This window comes from Branchiostoma floridae, chromosome 4 (assembly GCF_000003815.2).
Source record: "Branchiostoma floridae strain S238N-H82 chromosome 4, Bfl_VNyyK, whole genome shotgun sequence".
Lineage (NCBI taxonomy): Eukaryota > Metazoa > Chordata > Leptocardii > Amphioxiformes > Branchiostomatidae > Branchiostoma > Branchiostoma floridae.
Genome location: NC_049982.1, coordinates 17944770 through 17967481, shown reverse-complemented (window position 1 = coordinate 17967481; position 22712 = coordinate 17944770). Strand labels below are relative to the sequence as shown.

The 22712-nt window shown below is 42.1% G+C and overlaps 6 protein-coding genes across 8 annotated transcripts in view; 2 read left to right on the top strand and 4 right to left on the bottom strand.

Annotated features, from left to right (window-relative positions):
• LOC118414289 (DNA polymerase delta catalytic subunit-like) overlaps window positions 1–635 on the bottom strand; it is a 21131-nt gene extending 20496 nt beyond the window's left edge. Inside the window, exon 1 of the mRNA XM_035818230.1 lies at window positions 493–635. The gene's annotated coding sequence lies outside the window, so the exon portion shown is untranslated. The remainder of the gene's footprint in view (window positions 1–492) is intronic.
• Window positions 636–689: 54 nt separating this feature from the next.
• LOC118414358 (40S ribosomal protein S10-like) lies at window positions 690–5123 on the top strand. Of its 2 annotated transcripts, none has more exons than XM_035818373.1 (6): window positions 690–919; window positions 1395–1536; window positions 3380–3557; window positions 4082–4144; window positions 4656–4714; window positions 5024–5123. In XM_035818373.1, the coding sequence occupies exons 2-6, from the start codon at window positions 1396–1398 to the stop codon at window positions 5063–5065; spliced, it is 483 nt and encodes a 160-aa protein (XP_035674266.1). In that variant the 5' UTR covers window positions 690–919; window position 1395; the 3' UTR covers window positions 5066–5123. The 2 variants fall into 2 exon arrangements, with proteins under 2 accessions (XP_035674266.1, XP_035674265.1); XM_035818372.1 differs by having other exon boundaries at window positions 913–1038.
• On the bottom strand, window positions 5014–10252 carry LOC118414299 (neutrophil cytosolic factor 1-like). Its single transcript, XM_035818257.1, has 14 exons — window positions 10013–10252; window positions 9752–9855; window positions 9545–9625; window positions 9027–9102; window positions 8673–8758; window positions 8356–8450; window positions 7970–8043; window positions 7702–7833; window positions 7376–7543; window positions 7055–7178; window positions 6744–6831; window positions 6298–6588; window positions 6058–6174; window positions 5014–5693 (listed from the first exon to the last, which is right to left on the bottom strand). The coding sequence occupies exons 1-14, from the start codon at window positions 10047–10049 to the stop codon at window positions 5298–5300; spliced, it is 1869 nt and encodes a 622-aa protein (XP_035674150.1). The 5' UTR covers window positions 10050–10252; the 3' UTR covers window positions 5014–5297.
• A 730-nt stretch (window positions 10253–10982) lies between these two features.
• On the bottom strand, window positions 10983–13173 carry LOC118414369 (mitotic-spindle organizing protein 1-like). Its single transcript, XM_035818396.1, has 3 exons — window positions 13004–13173; window positions 12272–12417; window positions 10983–11813 (listed from the first exon to the last, which is right to left on the bottom strand). The coding sequence occupies exons 1-3, from the start codon at window positions 13044–13046 to the stop codon at window positions 11778–11780; spliced, it is 225 nt and encodes a 74-aa protein (XP_035674289.1). The 5' UTR covers window positions 13047–13173; the 3' UTR covers window positions 10983–11777.
• Window positions 13160–19535, top strand: LOC118414301 (protein aurora borealis-like). 2 transcript variants are annotated; one of them, XM_035818259.1, is made up of 11 exons: window positions 13160–13331; window positions 13716–13930; window positions 14069–14163; window positions 14435–14562; window positions 14879–14947; window positions 15391–15447; window positions 15554–15813; window positions 15990–16152; window positions 16360–16453; window positions 17718–17854; window positions 18047–19535. In XM_035818259.1, the coding sequence occupies exons 2-11, from the start codon at window positions 13727–13729 to the stop codon at window positions 18634–18636; spliced, it is 1797 nt and encodes a 598-aa protein (XP_035674152.1). In that variant the 5' UTR covers window positions 13160–13331; window positions 13716–13726; the 3' UTR covers window positions 18637–19535. The 2 variants fall into 2 exon arrangements, with proteins under 2 accessions (XP_035674152.1, XP_035674154.1); XM_035818261.1 differs by having other exon boundaries at window positions 13168–13331; window positions 13723–13930.
• A 171-nt stretch (window positions 19536–19706) lies between these two features.
• LOC118414347 overlaps window positions 19707–22712 on the bottom strand; it is a 5754-nt gene continuing 2748 nt past the window's right edge. Inside the window, exons 4-8 of the mRNA XM_035818344.1 lie at window positions 22639–22690; window positions 22232–22368; window positions 21785–21902; window positions 21293–21510; window positions 19707–20275 (exon numbers count right to left, since the gene is read on the bottom strand). Coding sequence (XP_035674237.1) covers window positions 20120–20275; window positions 21293–21510; window positions 21785–21902; window positions 22232–22368; window positions 22639–22690 — 681 coding nt within the window. The 3' untranslated portion in view covers window positions 19707–20119. The remainder of the gene's footprint in view (window positions 20276–21292; window positions 21511–21784; window positions 21903–22231; window positions 22369–22638; window positions 22691–22712) is intronic.

Here is a 22712-nt window from a genome sequence, read left to right as displayed (position 1 = left end):
TGGCCTAAACAGGCTATTGACACACTGGGTGTGTCAATAGCCTCGCTCAAAAAATAGTGCACTGAGTGTGTCAATAGCCTGACAGGCTATTGGCACACTGAGTGTGCCAATAGCCTGTTTACTATTGACACACTGACTGTGAGTGTGTCAATAGCCTGTTTAGGCTATAATTTGACACACTGGGTGTGTCCATAGCCTCGCTCTTAATAAAATTCAACTGGTAGCTTGAGGATGAATCTACTCTACTATACATTAATCAAACTCAAATTATGTTTACATTCATTCGAGAGTAGTAGCGCTGCTATGCTTGGTTGTTGGAGAACTATGAAAAAGAAAGTGCTGAAACTACGTTGGGAGGGGGGTGACATGATGCACAAATTATTATGAAATGTTCACGTTTTTAGTTCGCATTGCCATATTTAAGGCAGGCGATTAATCGCAAAACTTTAAAATTGAGTACTCTTAAGCCGGATGTGATAATCCAAGTCCTACCTAAAGATCAGTCGATGCAGGTCGACGGTCTCAAAATCCACCAGACCGCCACTTTCTGTGGCCACAACTTGAAAATGGCGGGAGATTTTGGGTCAAATTGAGTTATCTTGCTGTTGATTGGCTGGCTGGCGACTATAATTGAAACAGGCATGTTCATTGATGAAGACTTGTGGTGTCAATCTTTGAAGTCAGTACTCTGTCAAGAGCCACTAAGAAAGGCAGTTGTCATCAGTGGACAACATTTTAACATAACTATATATTAGTGAATCATTTCTACGATTTCATTTTACCCAGCGGGACGATTGTTGCAAGAATCAAGTAAGTCGCTGTGGGGCTCTCAGAATAATAGATGTCCCGGATGTGATTTCTTTCGGCGCATGCGCTGATCGGCCTTTTCCCGTGGCTGCCATCTTGGCTAGACCGTCAAGTAAGTACACGCCAGAATAGCCATCAAATATCTCCGTCATCGAACAAAATCAGGCAACCAAAATCATGTCTTCTGAAAGAGAAAAGCTTTGGGAATGAAAACATGAGAAACTTTCAACGGTACATGTTTATAACTTGCCATAAATTGACCCTCACTGTACACGGTTCCGCAATGGAGAATGGCCATTCAGGACAAATTTATTTTGCTTGGTATTCATGAAGGTGTGCTACATCACTGATATGTACTGGTCTGTCCTTCATTTATAAAAACTGGCTAAGTACTGAAGTAGCTTAAACATTTAACATCAGAGCTGACCTGCCATTTTAGGGTATCAAATATTCCAGGGAAACATACATACACACCGAAGTTGTCCTGTGGCTAGAAGTAGAACTGGTGTGTGTACAAGTCTTATATGTGAAAAAGTCATGTGCACAATGAATTTAATGGTAATAATTTGTGCCCTCTCGACACTCAGGATGTTGATGCCTAAGAAGAATCGTGTTGCGATCTACGAGCTGCTGTTCAAGGAGGGCGTTATGGTGGCCAAGAAGGACTACCACCTCCCCAAACACCCCGAGCTAGACGTGCCCAATCTTCATGTCATTAAGGCTCTAACGGTAAGGAACACATCTGTGACCTAGACCTTGATAAAACCTCCTTGCCTAGCAGTATGAACACAATGAAATGTATGTTATAACTTGTTATCCAGAGCTTAAGTATTTTTTTTTTTGTTTCACTTTAATTGACATTTCAAAACTTGTGCGTGGTAACAGGTAAGGTTCAAAATTTTGAATAAGTCAATGACACATTCTGCAACCTTATACATTGGGGAAATACTCATTCTATCAGCTATAAGCAGTGTTTCCGCCAGACCTCAGCTGGGAGGCCGTCCACCTTGGGGCGCGAAAACCGCGAAAATTAAATTTAATTGCAAAACCGCGAACATTAAATTTAATTGTAAAACCGCGAAAATTAAATTTAATTGTAAAATCGCGAAAATTAAAGTTAATGGTTAACTGTCGCAAGAAAAAACAAAACAACTAACGTCCGATTAAGTTCAGTGCCGAAGTGTTATGATCTGTGCCGCGTACCGGTATGCCGCACCGAACGGGTACTACGACTTTTAAAAAGTTCTAGAAACGGTTCTTGGACTTTCAAAAAAGAAATAGCATTTGTATATATTCTCTTTTATGTTGTGGTATACTTATAAATCATCTAAAACCTTCCATAGATCGAGAAATTTGCGTTCAGAAATGACGAAAAACATCGTCTATCGGCGACAGTGAGCGTAATGGCGGCCGAAATCCCGCAATCTCACGTGGTGACTTCTCGCGAGATCTGGGAAAGCTAGCGACGTCACGGGAAACTAGCGCTGTGATTGGCTAGGATACACAACAACTACTGACCGCCATTTTTGATGCGTATTTGTCCCGAAAATTTCTGCCGTTTTCGGAGATTTTGCGGGCTCAAAACTCATATAAAAAGGAACCAAAGTTATACTTGATGTTTTTTACGTCCATCATCTCTTATGTGAACACTTTATTTTTCCGCTGTGTTGCCGATAGCGAACTTGAACGAGGTCGATTTCCCGTGCCGAGCACCCGGGCCGGTGGGCACATGTATCTGATTGTGTTTTGTTTTGTTTACGATGATTGACGATGAAAACAGAGACTAAAGTTGTTAATCTAGACAAAGTTTAATAGTGTGTTGTCTTATTTCTCCCAATAACAAAGTTTAGTTTGTAGTGTTATACTTATTGCGAGATCGACCTACCGCCAAGTTTTCGAATTATGTGACAGGGCAAATTCGCGTAACTGAGGCCTTGAAAAACGGGTTTTGATTATCGTATGCGAAAGGCCGCCGACACACATTGTCAACAACCATAACAATAGCAAAACAAACAGTGAGCGGCTTTCTGACTGTGGACGGCGTCCCAAGCCTCTAGCTTCAATACAAAACACAAAACTGCGGTTTACATTTATCAGCTTTGTACAGATTTCTCGGCAAAATGTGGGTCGCAATTTTTTTATGAGGACGGCCTCTGGTTGCGTTCAAGCCGTCCAAAACGAAATGAGACCGTCATTGGACGGGTGGACGCCCCTCTGGCGGAAACACTGGCTATAAGGTCGTTCATCTTTTCGAGTATGCATACACAGTGACAGGAATGGTAAACAGTTCTTGTCTTGACCATTTTCTCAAATTATTTCCATAATGTGTTTTGTTAATGTCTCAGAAGCATTCGCCTTTTACATATTACTATTATATATTTTTGCATTTTGCATGCATACTCTGAATGGTGAACATTCTTAAATGTTGCATTTGACTTCTGCACATCTACTTTGCCACAGTACGTTGATACGCTAATAATACCAGAGAAACACCCTGCCCCTCCTATTACACACTCGCACACATACTTATATGTTATATGTGATATCTTACAATATGTTTTCATCGTCACAGTCGCTCAAGTCACGAGGATACGTGAAGGAACAGTTCGCCTGGCGCCATTTCTACTGGTACCTGACCAATGAGGGCATCCAGTATTTGCGTGACTTCCTTCACCTCCCACCAGAGATTGTCCCGTCAACACTGAAGCGCCAGACACGCCCAGAGACTGCACGACCTCGGCCAACCAGAGGTACAGTGTGGTTTATTATGCCCATGATCTGATCAAACACTGATCCAACTGTTATATAGTATATAGTAGAGTAGATTCATCCCTCAAGCTACCGACACCTTGCACACTGCAGTCGTCCCTCAGAAAAAATATAAACGGGGAACATGCGGCTCCAGCGTCATTTCTGAAGATGTGGCGTAAGTGTGAACGGTTGGCTTGAGGTTTCCTTCTCCACATGTATCTACTGATCCAACTGTTAGGTACAAGTAGAACTCTTTTGTAATGACTGATCATAGTGATACATATTTCTGCTGTTGTCCTTTTGAGTTGTCTATAATTGCTATGGGCTTTCAGAATCACCAGCTAATCCAAAATAGGCCATCTGCTTAGTTTGGGATGTTGTGAAGTGTAACCAGTTTTCATGTTTCAACCGTGTAACTTCTGTGTGCTAATCACGGAGGAATCTGCTTGGAGATTACTAATCAATCTGGTGACTCAGGTCTTTTCCTTTAGTTAACATATTGATTATTATACTTCTGTTACAGGACCTGCTATGCCTGGTGGTCCCAAGGATGGAGAGAGGGGAGAGTACAGACGTGCCGGTCCAGGTAAGCTCACTTGTTATAATCCATAACCTGCCTACAACATGCCTGGACAAAATGTTACTCAGACAGTCTTGAGCTGAGCCTAATCACATATAAAGAATCTGTACTGGTATGGCATTTGGTTTATGATTTTGATTCTCATCTACCTCACAGATGTGAAAAATAAAAACAAATCAATTTTAGTCAGAAACATCCCAGAATCATGATTTTGTTCAGCTCATGTGTCGCCAACACTTCTTGTATTGTTAACTGTTAACAGCAGTGCTCAAAGAATTGATGAGAAGCAGCCACATGGATTTTCTTATCCAACAAGTACTTGAATGTACAGAAATGACAGAAAGATTGTGATAATCCTGTTAAAGTATGTCATCCAGTAAAAAACATTGTATCTTCTGTATACAAAATTGTCTGCGTAAATACAATATAGGTTGATGAGCAAGATTGTGGAAGAACATCATGCGCTAACCCCTCATGCGGTAACTCATTATCATGATGAATAAACTTTCTGTCTCAGGTGGCCTCGGAGACAAGAAGACTGATGTCGGAGCACCTCCATCACAGCAATTTGAATTTGTGAGTACCAAATTATTACCATTGACTACCTTGTTATTTTCCTTGTTCATTTTTACTAGGAAATAATGTTAAAGAATGCTTAAACCCACTTTGTATTGAAGGAGATGCCAACAAAATGTCATTTGGACCCAAAGTGTTTTATTCGCAATACTGATACATTTTAGGGGAAACTAGACAATAAGTATTAAAATACAACAATCCTGCAGGGCCTACATTAAGTATTTAAGTTTCATGAAGTCTGACCTTGTATAAGATTGCATGTAGGAAGTGACCAAATGTGCTGACTTTTGTTTCTTTCACTGTTGACAGAGAGGCGGATTTGGGCGTGGCAGGGGAGCACCTCCTCAGTAGGACCCTGATGGATCACTTCAGTACAGATCTATGTCAATAAACCTTTGACTCTTGAAAACTGCCTTTAGTCTGGTGTTTCTTTGTAATTATATTATTGAAACATATTGTTTGTAATGTAAACTAGTGGATATGACCATGCAAGGGGAATCTTCGCCCAAAATTTAATTGACTCCAAGATGAAACATTTAGTCAAAAGTATCAATGGAATTACTAGACTCCCAACATGTACTGCTCATCTTTTCAGTTTCAGTGTCATCCAAAGTCTGTTATTTCTGACAAACTTAACACCTTCCTCTCTACCATTGCTTGTAGCTGCCACAGTGTTTGGACTTGGCTCTCCCTGAGTTTTTTCTTGGTCCAGCCAACATGTACTTTTGGAAAAACTAAAAGCTGACTGGACGCTTGTGATTGAGCTGAAAGTGTTATCACCTCTGTCCAGGCAGACTTCATTATGGTCATAATCACAAGGCTCGAAACTAAGGTTTACTATGCCCAAGCCAGAATCCTTTCTCTGACGGCCAGTCCACACGGCACCCAATGCCTCACCCTCAACAGAAGTGTAGTCATCATCACTTGTAGCTGTGCTTGGTGTTGACAACAACCTTCTTTGGGTCAATGGTGAACACCTCTGTGAACAACAATTGTACAGACATGAATTATAATGACTCAATTTGTTTTAAGTTTAACACTTGTCTGGCCTGTTATCCAAACTGGTTACAGCCCCTGGGGTGTCCTATTTCAGCTGATGGTTACTAGATTAGACCTTGGAGCTACACCAGGGATAGATACTAACATAACACATGCCTCCAATGTTATAATATTGGTATTCTATAAAAACTACCTGAGAAAGCCAACATGAGACTGGTGTCGTATCACTTGCCCAAACAACTGCACTGGTTAAGTTCCTGTTGAGGCGACTTGTAACAGATTTTTCTTGATAAGGGATTCTGGACATTTCCTGGTGGAGTAATGGTAACAGCACATAAACCCACCTGTATGATTTCCTGTTCTGAGGGTCGAGGAGGGATCCTTGGGGAATTTGGTGTGTCCTGCCTTGTGTCCGAATGGGCTTGGCAATCAGCAGCAGAGTCAGCAATGCTGATGGTTATCTTTAATGTAAGAAAAACAGTTACATTAACTTCACTGGAGGAGCCTGTCATAAATCTGATATAAGGATGAAACGTTTTGCACTGCGCTGTGGCACTTAAATGTGGAAACAATTGTTATTTTACCTTAGGCAAGTCAAATTTGCTGGATGGCTGAAACTCTCGTTTTGCGAGAATGTCCGCCCTCTCAAAGTTGTCGCCTTTCCTATTGGTATCTCTTTCGATACTGTTCTTCACTTCTGGCACACCCTCATCTGTCAGGCCTATGCTGCTGATGTCACTCCCCGCACTGCCTTTTCCAGGTGACAGCTGTACCCCCAGTAAACTCATCCAGCTGACGTCACTGCACGATCCTTTCCTACTGTTGTTATTAGACCTCTGTTGTTTCTCGGCAGTCAGCAGATTCACCATAGAGAGCTGGAGAAGGATTGTAATTTTATCATTGACTTGCTCTGACGTCATTACACTCGTATGTACTTCAGGCATAGGCCCATTAGCAAACCCTGATGTATTACGGTAAGATAAAGGTGGAATTAGTTTCGCATAGACTTTTAAGTAAACAATGTAAATACCTTGCTTGTAGCAGCTACCATATGGACATATGGCGTGTTATAGGGCCGAAGAAACATGGCAGGAACAAACCCGTCCTGTCCGCTGTACCTAAAAGATCAACATATATCATATAGTCGGTGAAAATATCCAAGATTAAGAAACTGTCTGGTGTTTCATTTCCTGCCCATGAATCTTCCAGCTGCATGTTTTCGTTTTGAAAAAAAAAGACTACCAACTCCACGTTGTTTGTTATCCAACTCCACCCTATTTATCTCTTGACCTCTACATTCCTGCTCGCTGTTTAGAATAATTCCTCGTGAAGCTTCCTCACCTTGCCTGCCACCAACCGTCGTCTGTTCTCTGGAGGACCTGCAGCACTGCCCCTACACAGAAGGAGAGCTCGTCGTCTTCTGTAGCCGTGTAGGGCCGGGTTGTGACATACCGCTGGATAGGTGCTGGAAAGAAATTATCGTCACATTAGAAATATGGAATCCCCGGCTACTTGTCCGTTTTCCCCCACCACTCCGGCAAAGATAAAGACGCTAAGTAATGATGTAACGTTACTAGTGTATATACCTACTCAGGCATGGTAGTTTACAATCAGATTATGCCAGGGTGAACAGTTAGACTAAAAATACGGTCTCAATCTTACCTTCCCCTCCACTTTCACTCATGGATCCTGTCTCATGGCCAGGTTGTGTGGCTGGACTCCCTACCGACTGAGTCCCCGGTTTTGGTGTAGGAGAGGGTGTGTCTGCCTCTAGGTGAGACGCCGGGACCCAGCCACGTTCACATGACGCATTCTCCACCAGCCACCAACCTGATGGTCGGGACAAAACAATTACTACAGTACATGAATTAGACCAAACTTATTCCATTCATCAGAAATAAAACGGGGAGATGTATGTTCAAGTTACTTTTCTCCGGAGAAACGTCACGACAGATAAACCACTTGCTGAAAAGAATCAGGTCTCTCACCTGAAAGTGTGGTGTGGATGACGTCACATACTTCCCCCGCCGTCAGACTCAGTTCACCTTTGGACACGGCCTTGTAGTCTGCGACTGCGCGATAGGAGTCCAAATCAAAGAGCGGGGCAGAAATCTCCACATCTGGAACAAGATATCAACCCATGATGGCGTGCATTTACAAATGAAGTGGTGTGTAGAGAATGACGATATCAAAACATGATGATCATGACATAACAGTCCACCTTGAGAAACCTCTAGCGGTTTACAGCCGACTTACCACATGGTGAACGCGGCTGCTCTGGCTCCGCGGCCTCGGTGGGGATAATCATGACGGTTTTCTGACGCTTCTCACTGCAACAAGCGGTGGCAGCAGTTAGGGGAAAAACTTTAGGGCGAAAATAAACCGGGGTACATTCTCCAAGCAGATGTTCCGGTGGGTGAGTGATAATGGTCACGATTTTTATCGTCGTTAAGTTAAGGTTGGAAACCACTTTACTCCCCCGACCGTAACCTCTGCTAGAAAAATATGCATCAAGGGGTGAACAACAACGGTAGATGCCTGAGGGCAGCAAATTATATTAAATCAAATGTTAAAATAGAAATCTTTATCACGTGACCAATCATAACACAGCAACTAAAGCACTAACGCCTTAGATCCCCTACCTGTTCTGGGAAGACCTCAAGTCGTCATCTGATGGTGCGAAAAAACCTTGGAACAGCGGAGAGAGCACGATCTTTGAGTCCAGCCTCAGAAGATCCTTATTAAAAAGGAAAAAAAATCAGATGAAAATATTTTAGTACTGCTCTTGCTTTGTGATTAAGTTCTGAATAAATGTTGTAGCCTTGATACAGAAAATACCATCAGTGGATGAACGGACCAAATTGCCCCAAAAGAAACGTAAGAAAGAATTGTGTACATATGAGTAATTTTATTGTATGCTTTTCTTTGATATAATTTTGATATCAGATTGTCCTCATACCTGACAGTATTCTTGTAGGTCCTTCTGCACACAGGCGAATCTCCCGACGGAGAACTTCCTTCCGAGACCTGGACTGGACGGTTTGTCTGTCAGATCGACGGAGGGTGGGAAGGGTCTGCGTTATCTTCTTGACAAATTCGTGCACATGGCATACGTGTATATCAAAAGATCTGATGTTTAGCCTTCGTGTGAACTGATACAGACGTCAGATTCTATACGAAAATCATGTTGAAAAGCATTTTCTCTTGTCTTGTATGTGGTGATCATGATTTAGTTGGTTTGCTTTCTGCCAGATATTAGCACAACCCCGCCCCTCTCCTCATTGTTCCCTGTCAGCCCAGTCCTTACACTTACTTGGGAACTTAGGCAGCACCCTCTCTTCCCCACGGAATTGGCCAGCCTCGACAGGAAACATCTCCTTCAGTTGTTTCTGTACATTTGAGGACATGAAGGCTCATTTACTTACACTCAATGCGAAAAGTTTACCAAAATGGTTTTGTAGATCTTTTGGTATATATAACCACAGGGCGTCACGCATGATGTGCAATCTTTACACAGTCAACTTTCAAAATTTGCTTTAAAGACGAGGACAATGTGGCACTGCACTCAATTTAGTAATTCATCTTAAGAGTGCCACATATACAAAGAACAGACAGAAGGTAAAGGTAGTCCCATAGCCTTTTAGCCTACAAGGGCAGTGGATTAACATTGTTGTCCACTGTGTCTCGGGCACGATATTGGAAGGTGGGGACCATTCAACTTAACACCGTTTTCCTTTGACCGGTAGATAAACTAACCAAGATAGCTTACAATCATTACCAAAAGTTGCCCGTGTTTGTGCTTAGTTCCGTATATCCATACATTGACCTTACATGTAGCGCGCGAAACTGCCTGTAGGACCGGTAGACCACCAGACGGGACCCGTCAGACCACAGCTCCGACACAATATACACCTGGATGGAACAATGTGGCGGACAGTTACGTTATGTAGGAAATTATAAAACAGACTGTGATTGTAAGTTGATTTGATTTTGAAGAAGTCGATGTTGTGTTTTACCGTACGTTTGTACCGTACTCACATGGTGCCTGCGCGGGGAGTACCGCTTCTCCACCCCCACCATCTGAACAGCCACCAGCCGCCGGCCCGAGTCCGACACGTCCGAGCGCAACGACCAGCTGGAGCCTAGGGGAGGAAATCATTTGACGATCTTATTTCAAGTAAACTGCCTACCTAGGCCTTGTCCAATAAGTTATAACATTTTACTGTTGTTTTTGACGAGGAAACAATTGTAACGAGGCTCAGACTACAGGTAGACCTGGAGTCAGTGATTTCTACGCACCTCCCATGTCAGCTTGCACTTGCAGTCGACCCAACATGTTCTTAGAAGATAAGAAACGTGCTCGAAAGATGACAAAGACAAGTCCTCAATTTTTCACAAGGAAGAGTGCTGAGCTTTTACAAACAGACAACGTTGTTACGGTTAAAAGTTGACCTAATCCAGAGTTGTTGGGGTGATAAACTTTTCTACAGTCCAGTCCCGTCCGCAGGTGTTCAGACTGACCGGGTTCCGCCGGTATCCTGTCTGTCTTATATACAGACCACTCTGCCCCGCGGGCAGGGGCCAAACGTCAGTAGGTTCTAATGTTACCGATCAGCGTACTGACCAGTCGTACGACTGAACCTCTTACGTCAGCGGAGGTTAGGAAAACAAAAGTGTGTATCTCGGGCCATTGTGCGGCCCGACTGACTCGGACACCATCCGGACCTGCGGGTACACCATACGTCACATCCACCACGCTCGGGGAATAGAACTAGTGTTGTTTATCACAAACTTATATTACCATAACTGAAACAATGGAAGGGTAGATGATAAGTGTCGAAGCTTGTCACGACTCAGATAACCGCTTCGGGAGATGGCCGGTCCGAGCTGTCGGACATGTTTAGGTTGGCGTCAGAAGCCGCACGTCTTAACAAAAGGGGGCAAGTGGCGCATTGTTCTGCCTCTAAATCTGTGCTTCATCTAATGACAACCACACCTGTTGGTTAATTATCACAATTGCACACATTAATGGGTCTTATCTTAGATGTCACTAAAACAATTGCCTTGTTATCGTCATCGGAAGTCGTGACTTGCGCAGATGAAGTAACACTGAAATTGTAGACACATCACTCCTTGGTACTCTGTACTACCTGTCACATATTGAGCTGCACAATGGGTACTTTATAAGTGAACTCTTTGGGGATCTCTGACTTATGACATCTTTGATATGTGTTCAGACCATCAAAAACCAACACAAGCTAGACAAGTCTTATGGGCAAACAATATCTTTAATGCTGCACTGTGGTTTGCCGACAGTGGTTGCAGGGGCATGTCACTTTACAACCAGTAGTAGCAAAGTTTCATCTACACATACATGTATAAAACTAAAAGTACCACTTGTAATTAATTCATGCACATTTTCAAAAGTGCCAGTAAAACTGTACAAATCTCCATTTTTTCTGTTGCTACATAGTAACAAATTCTTCCTTGTCTTACTGGTATGATGTTACTATTGTCAAGACTTCTTACAACATTGTTTTGTGCTCACCGTTTATATCATATCAATATGCCATGACTGCCGCATGGCAAAGATTTGATCAGCTCTAAGACAGAAGGTATGGGAATTATCCCTTATCAACTGGCATCATGTTTGCATCATCACAATATCCTTTGTCTGACAATAATCTATACAGGAATATTGATCTTTTCTTCTTCTTCTTTTCTCTTTCAATTGTGCAACTTCACAATAGAACAAAAGTAAGACTTAGGAACTACTTGTAAATTATGTAATACAAATAGAATGATCCTGCTTCTCTGATGTAGAAATGTAACCAAAGCAACATTCTTGTGACTGCAGGCCAGGAGGACTATCAATTCTGTTAAGTTCTTTCAGGGATCTGTTATTTCCATCAGTCTCACTTTCATCACAGCATTCAAATTCAAAGTAGTCCTTTTGTGTTTCCGACAGATCAAAGGACATGCAGACTTCTTATCCAGCAGACTTGAGAGTTTTGTATGTAGAAAACCTCCCCAGTCACGGCACAGTCTTGTATGTAGTCTTCCTCTAGTCAGGCGAGGGGGACCCTATTCTCTCTGCTGCCTGCAGGAGGGACAATGAGGACAGGTTCACTTATATGAGTAATGACTTACATAACTTAAATACATAAAAGAAGAGAACATCAGGATATAAAACAGCCTAATCTATGAGAAAAACACATCATGTTTTATCAATAGTAAAGGCATATCACCTTATTCACATCAACAACAATAATTACAAAACCAGATTGATTGTATTACAATGTATAATACTATATTCTACCATATGCTTACAAAACAGCCCTAACAACTCTAAACTTTGGATCACCTCTGAAGCTTATCAGCTATGATGCTCACAGTATCCTCAGCAATAAATCATAAAACACATGCTAATTCAACCTGACGGGGTTTTTCTATTTCTGCATATGTTGTACGGAACTTGTACCTGACCTTGTAGTACAGCTAAAATACCAGAAACATGACATACTTAAGTCTTCATTACCATTATACCTGCCTACAAACCTTAAGGGCAGCTGTTTCTCTTCTCAGTTCCTTGATAACAGATGCGAGTGCTTCTGGGTTCACCCCCTGCTCGATCAGACGTACACAGATGGAGAGTGTCTCAGAGTCCAGCCCTGTGTTCAGTAGTCTGGAGATCTCCTGTAGCGCTGGGGAGAGCAGGTATATATGGGGACAGTGATGTTATATCAAACACATTTAAACTTCCTCATCATGATATCATAATAAATTCAAGAGACATGACATCTTTCTGACAATCTACATGTACCTGTCATGCACTATGCATCTGCTGAGAGTTTCTGCTGGCAAAGAAACTACAACATCAACCATGAATGTTGCGACTCAGCGGGCACAACCACAAATGTGCTTCAAGTTGCGATCTTACGTAACGTTACAGAATCGGCTACGTAGTGATTAGTTATGCCAAGGAGCTTTTATCAGTAAGCTCCTTGGTTATAGCCTGGGTACCATCCTATTTCTACCGGGGCTCCGTACACCCACTTAGGGGTAGCGAGTGTAAGGAGCCCCGGTAGAATACGGATGATACTCAGGCTACCTTGGTTATGCTGTGAGTATGATTTCAAAACACAGACCTCACCAAACAGTTTTGGTGATAACCTGTTCAACGCAACATGCACTCATACCCCAACATCAAATCTTCGACAAACAAAGAGAACATGTACCATATACCGTCCTTCTCTTTCTTCTATCTACCCCACACGACTGAATACTTACTGTCCATCGCTTCCCGGACAGAATTTGTTCGCGCCTCCGCCATTTTCAACTCAAATCCCGCCGCACCACAAATCTCGCGTGGTTTGAATTACCCACTAGTCTTTTCGAAAAATGCTGGCCTGTGGTTGGTCGGCGTGACGTCAGGGGGAAACATTTAAAAACTTGATCAGCTGCACATACGAGGAGAGTTACTTCGATTATTGATGCCGAATTTCTCTGTTTAGACAACCTTTCTGGAACCATAGCGTCAGCAGATATACAGATGAGATAATCAACGACTTGTAGTTACACCCAACTGGAGATTTAGCCTCTGGTGTGGACGGAAAACGTGAGACATCTTCCATTCTTGTCTGTGTTGAGAAAACGTCTTGTGTGGGCTGCATCATCAATGTAACGTTATGCATATACTAGTACATGTATATTTATGATACTGATCTGATATGAAAAATCCATCAGAAGGAGGTCTTTATAAAGTTATATGTAGCTGTAGTTTTCAGTTTAGACCCACCAATTCAATGTAGATCTATGTGAGCTTTCGGCTTTTGTATGATTCAAGGAGATAATTTCTTGATCCGAGATTCTTGGGTCCAAATTATAAAGGAGGTTAACCTCCTTGGGGCAATTCAATGGTCCTATCAAAAATTGGAACTTCCTTGGCTCACACCAAACAATGATATTGTTGCATGATTAATGTGTAACTATTTGTGTGAAGCCTACAGTATCATGGCTGAGGAGACCCCTTCCAGTGCCCAGGGATCTGCCAGTAAACCATCCATGGTGGAGATGGAGTCCAGCTTGTACCTTACTGCCTCACAGGGATCTACCATTAACCCATTCGAGGTGGGGGTGGAAGACAGACTGCACCTCACAGCCCTCAGTCCCTCTGTGTTTGACAAGGTGGAGTCAACCCCCTCCTCAGGAAGCACGGTGAGATTACTGCCCCTGGGAAATGTAGTGATCAATATTGATTCATTTTGTTTTGGTTTAACTGCAACCCATGCTATAACATGCAATGGAATTATAAATTCAATAATCAGTTTATCTTCCACTCCTCCCTGTCCCCAGGAGTTCCGCTGGTCCATTGACCAGATGGCCATCCTGCATCCAGCAGACATCCCAATGGAGGAGGTCTCCAGGCAACATGACACGCTGCATCTGACGTAAGTCTGCCAAAAACATGACACACCGCACTGACATGCTGCAACTTACCAACACAGCACACCATATCTAATGGAAGTCTTCTATGTGTAGCCAAACAACATGCTACATACCTACATGATGAGCTATAAGTCTCATGAGAAACACACTGAAAGATCAGTGTGAATTAAGCAAAAGTTTCATTATCTAGGAATGATTTTGCCATTTCATCCACAGTTATGTGATAAAATCTGATAAACATGATGTAGAAGCTTTTTGTTTTTGTGCCATCAGCCATGACAGAGATGTGGAGGAGAAGGCACAGCGAGCCATCAACCAGTTCTTCTCCCAGTCTGTCGTTGTGCCGTCACCATGGACACAGTCATCACCACGCAGGAAAACCAGGATGACAGGACAGCAAGGTAAATGTTCTCAGCTGGTATCAATATCATGTACATGTATATCACTAGCACTGGACTATTGGTACCTGTCACTAAGCAGTATCAACAACTTACACATGTAATGTTATGTTGACCTATATCAGTAATTACAAATAGTTTCAGTTCGTTTGGTGGAATACTTATACATGTATTACTAGCAACTTGTAATCTGCAGAACGTACCAAGGAAAAGTACCCAGATTATCAGCATAGTTGAAAAAGAGTGTTGAATAGCAAAAAAAACATGCATTTTTTATGAGAGCATATAAACTGATGTCTCCTGGACCTCCCTCCTATAGGTGGGACAGAAAGTGCTGACCAACATGCATCCTTCACAGAGACAGCAGCAAAAGAAGGAACAACACATGGTAAGTTCTGCACATAGCAGTTCTCTTCATCATACAAACTGTGCATTGCTGTAGTCCAGTGGCATAGCTAAAAAAAATATGATTTCCCAGCAAATCTATTAGAGGCAAAGGCAGCATCAAATTCTGGCTGTTTGGATTCCGGATGCCCCCCTGGTCTGATTTTTCTAACTATATTGATGGACTCTGCAAAATACTGTCTCTGGATTACTTTATTCTTGTTACATCATTCTGATTGTTGCCATTGTTTTGTGATCCTCTGGTGTAACTACAGACTGACCCCTTTTCCATACTTTGCCTGATTCTTCACAATGAATTTCATTTAAATGTGTAAAATATACATGATATCAATAATGACATATGAAAGACCTTTTACCAGGTAACAATCCTACAGAGCTTTCATTTTAATCCATGTAATTTTATTGTTTGTTGATATTTTCATCCAGCTTCATGCCAGACATTACTGACACTACCTCCAGACTTCGACTTGGAAGCCATTCTGGGTGAGTTGTGCTTATGAGTTCTCCATTCACAATTGTTCTGTTACAAGATTTCTGCAATATCACAGGCTCATTGTGCATGTTGTTCATTATGTGCTGCCCCTCCCAGGCCCTGAGCATTTCTCTACACCCCAGCCTGTCCCAGAAGATCAGGAGCAGGAGGTATTAAGTACGTCATCCCTGAGAAGGAAGCTGTTTTTCCAGGGTGACCTGTCCACCCCTTTCAGTCCTGTCAAGTCGAGCAGTCCAAAGTGTAAGAAAGGTGGTGGCCAGTCCATAGACTCCCCACCCCTCTCACCTGTCAATCATGCTGCCTCGACCTGTCAACCACACGTCAGAAGCAGCCCACTGCTGAAGACACCAAGCTCTGTAAGTTTTACTTTAGAATCAAACAATAACAGGAAAATTGTTGATGTTAGAGAGACAATGTCTATCATTATTATTTGTGTGTTACTCGTGCCATTGCTCTTATTAAAAGGTATGACTTTTTGTCAACAACTGGTTCTGTTTCCATGGCAACTGACCAATCATTGTATTTCTCCCAGGGTTCCCAGTTTTCTTCAAGTCCTATCATCCTTAGCAAAATGACACCCAGCAACAGACTGACCACCACACCCAAACCCAGCCGCTCATCAATCATACCTGTTTCCATGGGAACACCTGCAATTTCACCCATTGGAAAGTCAGTCTTCAGGACACCCAGCTCAAGTACTTTATTTTCCTCACACTACTTTTTTGTCATTAAGATTTCTGTTGGTTACTGTGGGGACTCATGAACTTATTTCTTGTCAAGTCACTGGTGACTGCTTTGTCCTGGTTGACCCAGCTAAAAAACAGCCAAACTAAGAAGTGCTTTACACTAGACATGAAGAATCCTCTGCCGCTGCTAATGATAACTTCTCTACTCTTCATCAGGTGACCGTGATGTCAGTGTGTTCACCATCCCCCCCACCCCCTCCTGCAGGAGAATAAAGGGCACCCCCTCTCCCTGTAGTCATGCAAGGCTCAGGTAAGTATCGTGTGTGCTGTGTTACCACTCGGACATCCCTGGCACACACAGTTATGCTGTGATATTTGCACACACCCTTACCGTTTTCTCTCATGACCTCAAGGAATGGCTGATTTGAGTTGCTCATGAATTGATAAAGGCTCAAACAACCTAGGAACTATGCATATGTCAAATTCCTAGTGGGCTATTTCAATTTCAAGAGTATTTTGGAGGAAAATAACTTGAACTCACTCAAGTTAGTTATTTAGAAAAGTTCTTGAATTGAACTTAAGTTAGTAAGTTACAGTTTCTAACATGTATTGGCATAATACCGGTAGTAAGACTTATACCGGTAGATTAAAAATACTGGAACTTAAAGAGATCTATACATGCAACAATAGTTATTTCTGAGCTGTGCACACTTCAGACATGTAGGTGTCCAATACATCATTTACAAAGCATCGATAACAATGCATTCGAAGACAACAAGGCCAAAGTTTTCAGTATCTTTTTTCGAGGTAGGCAGCTCGTCGTGGGACGAGCACACTGTCACATTCATTGCCAAATTTATAGATCATAATTACACATGCTCACGGCACAAGACGAACATGATTCAACAACAATCTTGAATTTCTGTTGGTGACCTACAACTCATGTAAAAGTGTGAAGAACCGTTGCATAATAGCCCGGATCTACGACTGAATGGGCAAAATTGAACGTACGCAGCCATTTTCCCGCCATTTTTGTATCTACGCTAGCAGTGAAGTGTTACGTCATAGCGGTTGTGACGGACAGGAGTTAAATGAAAATTCTTGACAGTATACGTCCGTTTTCTCATGACATTTTGTATGCTCATGCAGGTTTATGTTTTATGCATTTACTGACAGAAAAGGAAGGAACATCAGAGGATGTATAAATGTACATAGCGGCAGTTAATTGTGCCGTGTTTCTTCCTACCGGTATTTTTACCCCCTCCCAACCACGCGCCCGTTCGCCGTGTAATTCCGCGGCGTGTTACAATTACAATATTACGCTTTTAGCAGGACAAGAGTGGCAGAAAAGTTACACAGAAGAAGTGGCAAGGGTAACCTATAACAGCAACATGTAACTGGAGAAAATGATGCGTTGACAATTTGTCAAATCAGTATGGCTAGAGAAATCGTCGTAAACGTACCGGTATTATGATAATAGATGTTATACCAAGTCACATACATGTATTCTGACAAGTATAAACACACATTCTATTTGTTTCTCCTTTCCTAATACTGATTCCTACCCCCTCCAGTGCCATGACTACCCCAAACCTGTCCCCTATTGGAGCTTTCCAACGGCACTGCAGACCTCCCAACTCATACACCTCCACCAGCCCTCGAGAGAGTACAGCCAGACGGGGCAGCCATGTCCTGTCTCTCAGCTTTGCAGGTATGTGTTTGTAAACACAGCAGTGGTAGTATACATGTAGTTACATGGGTAGTCATCATTCATACAGATTACCTTTTGTAGTCTTTTATAGTTACTTTTTCGTTTTTTTTTTTTCAACCTTTTAGGTATCTTTGTCATAAAACCTCATTTTCCTGAAAACAGCCCTTACAAAGACATTTACCTCCCCAACAGATGAGGACAAACCTCAACAGGAAGCTACTGAGTCGGACTGTCAGCCTGTCCTGATCGGTTGCCCAGAGGTACATGATGGCCAACAGTCACTGAGTTCACCTGAGTCCCAATCTAACATGGAGCACAGCTGTAATGGTAACACTACTGAGGACGAACTGCTAGCCAATGGGATCCTGGTAACCGTTAGCGATGGAGGGTTCTGCGGAGAAAGAGCCAATCGGAAGTACCCAGATCACTACTACTGTGATTTTAACATCGTTCCCCCTGGTTCAGAGGTCAACCACGACTGCAGCCAGATGCAGGTGGACAGTGGAATCAACTGTCAGACTAGCTCGTCAATGGAAGTGGAAGGGGCGGAAGAGAAGGAAAACTTGCGCAATGTTTCTCGGAGACTTCATACTGTGACAAAGTGTCAGCTTGAGAGTGTGCCAGAAAATGTGTCCATGGAGGTCATGGATGAGGACAAAATGGCCGACATGGTGAAGTACAGTCAAGGTCAAGCTGACTGTGACCCTGGGACAGATGTGTTCTGCAGGAAGCAGCCACTAGTGGAATCCAGCAATCTACAAGAAGATTTCCACAATAGGTAGTAGGGCCATGTGCTTTAGTTTTTGTAGGTTCTAGATGCAGAGTATAAAAGGTTGAACAGCACATAACTGATAACTAAAGAGAAAGGGGAAATCAAGAGCTGAAGACATCGGGACTGAAGAGAAAAAAGACAAGTTTTAGAGGTGACCTCATCATTGTTTTAAAATCTAATTGTCAAGCAAAGATGCAATGTTACTGAGAATCCAAAGCCAAAGAAAATTGCATTTCAATGTATCAGTTTGTTAATGAAGGTAGGAAAAATTCATTTCACCATCAGAATTTTGGGTGCCAAGGAAAAAAATCAAGGTGCTAAATGTGATAAGAAAATTTATGCCGGGCTGGACACATTTTCTAAAATTCAATGGCCACATATGGCAAGAACATGTTCATTCCATCATAGGGAGGTTTCATATGGTCCTCAAAGGTGTGATGAGCAACCTTCTTTTTACTAATCAGTTCTCAGCTTTGTTGCCACAGTTTTTGAGAGGAAATTATGTATTTTTCAAGTGCAGCTATGATGCAACGTATTGATTAGCTTTAAACATTGTCTTGTAATTGAAATGTTAGCTTTTTTACTATGTGTAGCTGATTACTAGTAATTGTTCTTTGCGATCTTTACATGTGGGTCTATGCTAAATGCATGTGACACCAAGTCAAATATGTCACTTACTCTCCAAAGTATTTTTCTACTGTCCAGTATGTACGTATGTCCACACATAGTATATCCATTTTTACACATTTTTACACATAGTTGATTTGGGTCTTTGTCAGGTTAATCAGGCCAGTGTACATTCTATGTACATTCTATGTTCCATTTCAAATGTGAAAAAGTATTGCTAACCTTTGTATAAGTCTTAGTTTTGTCTGAAAATATGTCCATTTAAATGTGCTTCTAATGTTGTTCATATTAGTCATGATTGACATTAAATGACCAGTAGTACAAAACAAATATATTGACTTTGTTGTTCTTTGTAGTTTTATCTTTGTAGTTTTGTGATTTTGGAATACCACTTGAACTAGACTAAAGCAGAAAACACTGTATAGAAGAAATTAGATACCTGTGTATCAAAAGTAGTAGAAAGCCAAATTGTATTTATTCTGAAGCATCACATGGTTGGATGAGTGACTTCTCAAGACTCAGTTACATCCCTATTGCTACAAGCTTTAAAGAACTGAAGACATTAAATACAGAAGGAATGTATACCCACAAACATGAACTTTTTACTATCTTCTCTGACTTTTACATAGATGCTTTTGACATTCAATTCAGCAACAATCATGCAGAAATGGAATTGACAGTTTTATGGACTGATAAACAGATAGTTAACGTTAACTCTAAAAGTGAACAATTGAGTTTTTTTTACTTTTGCAATGAGATTAAAATGTTGCTTTGCTTCCTATAATCCTATTTCATTACACGACACAACATGTATATTTGACTGAGCCAGCTCTCGGGTATTGACAGTGGTTATATGATGACATCTATCATTCAAACAAGGCGTAATAGAATGTCCCATGGAAGGAGAAGGCGCTGCGACGCCGGCCCTGCGGTAGGAACTGGAGCTGTGTCAGGAGGAGATCAGGAGAAGTTGAACCCGCAGAGGGGAGACCACCCTCTCCACACTGGGTCGGCTGGCCAATCTACAAATTGGGAAATAAATTAACAACAATTATTCTATGTAATAGCCATATTTCAGACGTATTTGTACTTGTGATATGTGCATATGGCATACAAACTTGGTTCCTTACTCATTGGTATCCGTCTTGGTTGTTTTCAGCTTTTGTCTGCTAATACCAGTGAAACAAGAAGAAAACTGACTGATTGATTTGATAAGGGCTTATTCTAGCCAAGGAGGTTATAGTATAATCTTTTGTTTCAGATACCAGAATACACCCTCAAAGTGTGGCATGCCAAAGCAAACCCACAGACCATAATCAGGTGCGATCTGAGCCAGGACTACATCGAAGGGGGAACGCACACAACAGTCCCTCCAGACATCCTGCCGACTTCACTGGTACCAGACATCACCATTCAGGATCCTGTACAACAAACACTGAACTTGGTTGAACTTACCGTCCCATTTGAGCAGAATGCACAGCACGCCGAGGACAGAAAAATGGCCAAATACGAATGTCTGATCAATGAAATAAACTCGCACAGTAGTTACAGGGCTAGCCTTGTTACAGTTGAAGTAGGGAGCAGAGGTTGGATTAACGGCGAGAACACTGCAAAGCTGAAGTCACTCTGTCCGGTCAGCTACAAAGACCGTGAAGTGAGACATCTTAAAAGTAGACTGGGAAAGTGCGCACTCTGTGCATCCTATGCTATCTACTGTGCCCGAAACACACCTACTTGGGACTGTACGTCAGGACTGTTTATCTACAGAAACTAGTTGTATCTGGGTCTAAATTTTATGATGTATCTGGGCCAAAATGTTATGAAATGTGACGTTAATGTTTTTAAACGATTTTAATCTGTCACTGTACTTCTTTTTAATACCTTGCGCCCTCCTGGAGAACAGATCTAGACAAAGGGCTGTCCTAGGTTTTTAGCTTGTAATATTTACATGTATGTATTCATCTTGTGTGCAATAAAGATGATTTTCATCAAGAAAAACAGAGTATCGTCGCTAGTTATGGAGTTTTTCCGCAACCCACCTTTTCCTGACAAATTAATTTCGTACAGGAGCTCCGCATGAGACGAACCCTTGTGTAGCTCTCCCTGTCTCCTGTCGGAATGGTGACGTTGACGCTACGTGACTCGTTATTTTTCCGCTGCAGTTCCAGAGCCACCAGCGTGGTGGGGTTGTTGACTGCGTCAGCCTTGAAACTAAGGGAGATGTCGCAGTTGATTGAGACCTTGCTGAAATTGGATTCTGTAAAGAGATGTCAGAAACATTTTTACTCACACTTTTACAAATGTCCCAAGGTCAAACTCATGAAAAAGAAACATTCTATCATATTTCACTTCATTTTTCAATGGATCATCAGCTCTAACGTTAGTACTAGTATTTCGCTACGTGAACAGAATACAAAATAACATTATTTACAGTACTTTGGTTTCTACCACCACAAACAATTACTTATTCTAGTCCCTCAGTAATGTGCCCAGTAAGCCATGTCCCTGTTGCTTATATGACCAATCCTCACCCCTGATCATCTTGTGGTCCCTGTCAGACAGGAGGCTCACGGTCAGGTTCTCCTTCTCACCGTCATACTCCCAGGATTGATCCCACAATCCCACGCGCGTCCAGCTGGCCGCCGACTCCTACACATGGTCATATCAAAGTACATCCATCAAAACTGAAAACTATACTGTACATATATATTTTTCAATCGCCAAATACCATGACATAAGTCCCTAATGCATTATCTTGTGTGTTTTCAGACCCATAGCGTCCCCTCAACTGAATCAGTGAGAACTTCAAACATGTCAAATGTCTCAAGTTGCTCTTCAAAACAATTGATGATTTAAGATGAAGTTCATTGACGCACCGAAATGCCTCTGTTACGTTGCCACAAAATTTCCACCTAGACAATTATAACAGAAGATAGTATAATGATCGGATGGAAGATTAGTTAGTTGTTATATCTCACCGGGAATTCACAGTAGACCTTGTACATGTCAGTGCTGGGTCTGACGTGGTAGTAGCCTTCCTCTGGGTCCTCTCCTGTGTGCTGAAGGTACCGTGTGCGCACGTCACTACAGCCCCGGGGAGGGTTCTGTACCAGGCCTGGGGGAGGGGGAGCTCGTTAACACTGCCGTACGTCTCCATATGTTTCTTTCTAAATCGCCAGGTAGGTATGAAATTTGCGGTCAGAGTGATGGAAGCCGCGATAGGGGACAGTTTGGAGCTACTGTTCAAATGTCGACACTCGATAGTTTAAGACCGGTGCTTTAAATGACAAAGCTAAAATTATATTGAAACATCTAGAATTAAATGGACGGACCATGGACCTATCTTGTCAGATGTCTAAATAAGCGCACAATCGGTACTACTTACCCATCTCCAACTCGCGGACATCCTTGTTCAGTTTCTTCAAGCCGTTTTCCATCTGAAGGTGAAAATTGTAAAAC

What these genes read in the sequence shown, in the direction of transcription:
- LOC118414369 (XM_035818396.1), bottom strand. Translation starts at nt 13,046, where the DNA reads ATGGCGGAGGCGCGAACAAATTCTGTCCGGGAAGCGATGGACA. An exon ending in TGTCCGGGAAGCGATGGACA is followed by an intron (nt 12,418 to 13,003) that starts GTAAGTATTCAG and finishes TGCTCTCCCCAG; the next exon opens with CGCTACAGGAGATCTCCAGA. An exon ending in GAGAAACAGCTGCCCTTAAG is followed by an intron (nt 11,814 to 12,271) that starts GTTTGTAGGCAG and finishes TCCCTCCTGCAG; the next exon opens with GCAGCAGAGAGAATAGGGTC.
- LOC118414299 (XM_035818257.1), bottom strand. Translation starts at nt 10,049, where the DNA reads ATGTTGGGTCGACTGCAAGTGCAAGCTGACATGGGAG. An exon ending in TTGAGGTCTTCCCAGAACAG is followed by an intron (nt 8,044 to 8,355) that starts GTAGGGGATCTA and finishes CGCTTGTTGCAG; the next exon opens with TGAGAAGCGTCAGAAAACCG. An exon ending in GCAGCCGCGTTCACCATGTG is followed by an intron (nt 7,834 to 7,969) that starts GTAAGTCGGCTG and finishes ATCTTGTTCCAG; the next exon opens with ATGTGGAGATTTCTGCCCCG.
- LOC118414301 (XM_035818259.1), top strand. Translation starts at nt 13,727, where the DNA reads ATGGCTGAGGAGACCCCTTCCAGTGCCCAGGGATCTGCCAGTAAACCA. An exon ending in CATGACACGCTGCATCTGAC is followed by an intron (nt 14,164 to 14,434) that starts GTAAGTCTGCCA and finishes TTGTGCCATCAG; the next exon opens with CCATGACAGAGATGTGGAGG. An exon ending in CAGGATGACAGGACAGCAAG is followed by an intron (nt 14,563 to 14,878) that starts GTAAATGTTCTC and finishes TCCCTCCTATAG; the next exon opens with GTGGGACAGAAAGTGCTGAC.
- LOC118414358 (XM_035818372.1), top strand. An exon ending in ATGTCATTAAGGCTCTAACG is followed by an intron (nt 1,537 to 3,379) that starts GTAAGGAACACA and finishes TCATCGTCACAG; the next exon opens with TCGCTCAAGTCACGAGGATA. An exon ending in GTACAGACGTGCCGGTCCAG is followed by an intron (nt 4,145 to 4,655) that starts GTAAGCTCACTT and finishes TTTCTGTCTCAG; the next exon opens with GTGGCCTCGGAGACAAGAAG.